Source organism: Frankliniella occidentalis, unplaced genomic scaffold, assembly GCF_000697945.3.
Source record: "Frankliniella occidentalis isolate FOCC.00 unplaced genomic scaffold, Focc_3.1 Scaffold121, whole genome shotgun sequence".
Lineage (NCBI taxonomy): Eukaryota > Metazoa > Arthropoda > Insecta > Thysanoptera > Thripidae > Frankliniella > Frankliniella occidentalis.
Window position 1 is genome coordinate 41,269 of NW_026267249.1, and position 2,666 is coordinate 43,934.

The window sequence follows — 2,666 nt, forward strand, 5'->3', positions numbered from 1 at the left end:
AAATATTAAGGGGGGGTCCTCCGGTGGGGGGGTCCTCCGGAACCTACCCTAATGTACAATACTTACGATCAAACATAGGAAACTTCTGTTGTGCTAGAATTTCTGCCGTAATAAAATTGACAGTAAAATTGTCTCCCACTTGGCCGTGGCTGACTACGAAGAATCTTTTCCCTTTCTGTATATCTGAAGCAAAGTCTCTAAGTTCCTTTTCAGTAAAACTTTGGAACACAGTGTCCCCGTAGTATTGTAGTCTTACTCCAGGTGTGTATTCCAGATACACTACATTACTTTTTTGGCCTGGTTTTGACTTGTTATCTATTCTGTCTGCACTTAGGATTTTGAAAGCAACAAATTTAGGAAGTGCTTCTGGACGAACATGATGTTCGATCATTTAACTTGGCCAACTTTTCTCGGTAACTCATCTGTAAAAAAATTACAATTTTAGGTTAATGTTAACTAAATTTATGATTGAGTTTTAGTCGTCTAGAAATTGTTATAATTCGTCAGGTTCAAGATTACATTAACGACGGTTCGTGAATCTAAAATGATTAATCCCACCATGACCTACCCTAATAGGTAACGGTAATGTAGGTTAGGATTGCATTTTAAGGTAATGTTCAATAATAAGTTTTATTGGAAATATATGAAATAGAATAAATTGATACATAAAATGTATTGAAACCAATATTTGGAGGAAAACAAACTGGTCAGTTGGAAAATTAGAATGGCAACGTGACCTACGATATTTTGGTTATGTTTGAGGTTTTGTTGCTAGATGTTTTGTTAATATTTCTGACATAAATAATATACAAATATGGTTTGCAAACGTACCTTGAGATGTGGTGATCACTTTTGTTTAATGGCTGGCGCAGATGCTGATTGATTTTGTAGATTTTAATTGACAATTCGGACAGACCGGACAGACTTTAACATGGAGATGGAGGAGGTGGATGCATGTATGGATGCGGAAATGGAAGTGAAGGGTATAAGCGGATGTCATGTGTTTGTTTTGTTGTTGTTATGTTGTTGTTTTTGTTGTTGATGTTGTTTGTTGTGTTGTTTATACTTGTTTTTCATGTCTTGACGTCATCATTGTTTTTGTAAACAAAATGTATTCCAAAAGTTAATTCTTTGTTTGTTGGCCTTAGATGTTTTAATTTGCAACAGTCTTTTAAATGGAAATGGTTGAATGAGAATGTTTTGAAATGATTTGCATCTTGACGTGGCTACGTATGTTAATCCAGTTGAAAATTCTCTCCTTCCAATGTCTATCGTAACCTATAAAAAAAAATTATTTAAACATTTGTTTTTTCTTCTTAAAATTCAATATTATTCTTTTAAATTACCTTGTCTAGTGTGAGTCCTTGTGATTTGTGAATAGTAATTGCATATGCCAATTTTAATGGAAATTGCTGTCTTGTGCAATTAATATTTCCTTTCCCAAGCCAAGACTTATGCAGTGCAGCAATTGGTACTGTTTTGGTTTCTGGATCCAAATAAGGGCCTTTGTATGATTTGAAATTACAGATTATGGCAAATGGTGCATCTTGAGGTGATGATTTTTCCTCTGCATATAAAATATCAACTACTGTCCCGACTGCTCCATTCACCAAACCAGAGATTCACGGGGATTCACCAAACCAGAGATTGTTTGTTAAAATTACAGATGCACCTTTACATAGATGAATGCAATTCTGTAATCCTTTAGCTTGCTCTTGTGTTCCATTTTCAGCTGTTCGGTTATTATGTTGTGCAGGAATTTTTGCTACTGCTTCTAAATTATTTGTTCCTGGTATTTTCATTGAAGCTAATTTTGCATAATTGTATACATAAACTTCTTTCTTCTCAGAAAATAAATGAATGGCTTGGTGATATTCATTTCTTTCATAACTTGGAACATTTAACTTAAATCTTGTACTTATTTTTCTATAATCCTCTTCTGTAATATTCCCAGTGCTGATATTGTCAAGGAGGTTCAAAAAACTTGCATCTGATTGTCTCATCACATGATTTAGTTCAATTACTTTGTCAAAGTCTAAAAATAAATCCTTTCCTTGTTTGTCTGTTATTAGTGGTTGTTTTTCACTGTAAATAGGTGTTCCCATGACTGGCGCTAGTTGCTTGATGTCTCCAAATAGATAAATTATTAAATTTCCAAAGTCATCTTCAAGGTTTTGTTTGGGAAACGTCCGGAGGTCCCCCCTCCGGGAGGTCCCCCCCTCAGCGTGATTTTCACGCAGGCGTCTGCTACCAGCGTGATTTTCACGCAAGTTCAAAAGTGCACATTCTCGAATATCTCCCAAGTGCCCCTTCGAACTTGCGTGAAAATCACGCTGCTAGCAGACGCTTGCGTGAAAATCACGCTAGCTCCGAAGCTTATTCAGCTGAAAATAATGGCATAGCCCCACGTCGGCCTGTTATTGGCTGTTGCACAAAGTCAACTGCTAACCAAAACAGCTCTTTTCACGCTAGCGGCGTGAAAATCACGCTCGCATTTTGTGAACTCTGAATCCACCTTAACAGACGACGCCGTGCCGATGGGCATGCCATCATTAACCATGTTCAAATATTTTCACTTGCGCGGGGAAAGCCGATCGGATCGTCGGGAACAGTATGGAAAATCGCGCACCACGCTAAGATATTGTTCATAATATTTTGGAATATTT

At 36.8% G+C, this 2,666-nt stretch overlaps 1 protein-coding gene across 1 annotated transcript; it reads right to left on the minus strand.

Annotated features, from left to right (window-relative positions):
* Nucleotides 1-353: 353 nt before the first annotated feature.
* LOC127750005 (uncharacterized) lies at nt 354-2,105 on the minus strand. Its single transcript, XM_052270380.1, has 3 exons — nt 1,679-2,105; nt 1,347-1,597; nt 354-422 (listed from the first exon to the last, which is right to left on the minus strand). The coding sequence occupies exons 1-3, from the start codon at nt 2,103-2,105 to the stop codon at nt 354-356; spliced, it is 747 nt and encodes a 248-aa protein (XP_052126340.1).
* Between the last annotated feature and the right edge of the window lie 561 nt (nt 2,106-2,666).

Coding starts and splice junctions, on each gene's coding strand:
- LOC127750005 (XM_052270380.1), bottom strand. CDS start 2,105: ATGGGAACACCTATTTACAGTGAAAAACAACCACTAATAACAGACAAA. Junction 1,598..1,678: donor ACAGAATTGCATTCATCTAT/GTAAAGGTGCAT, acceptor TGAATGGAGCAG/TCGGGACAGTAGTTGATATT. Junction 423..1,346: donor AAGGACTCACACTAGACAAG/GTAATTTAAAAG, acceptor ATTTTTTTACAG/ATGAGTTACCGAGAAAAGTT.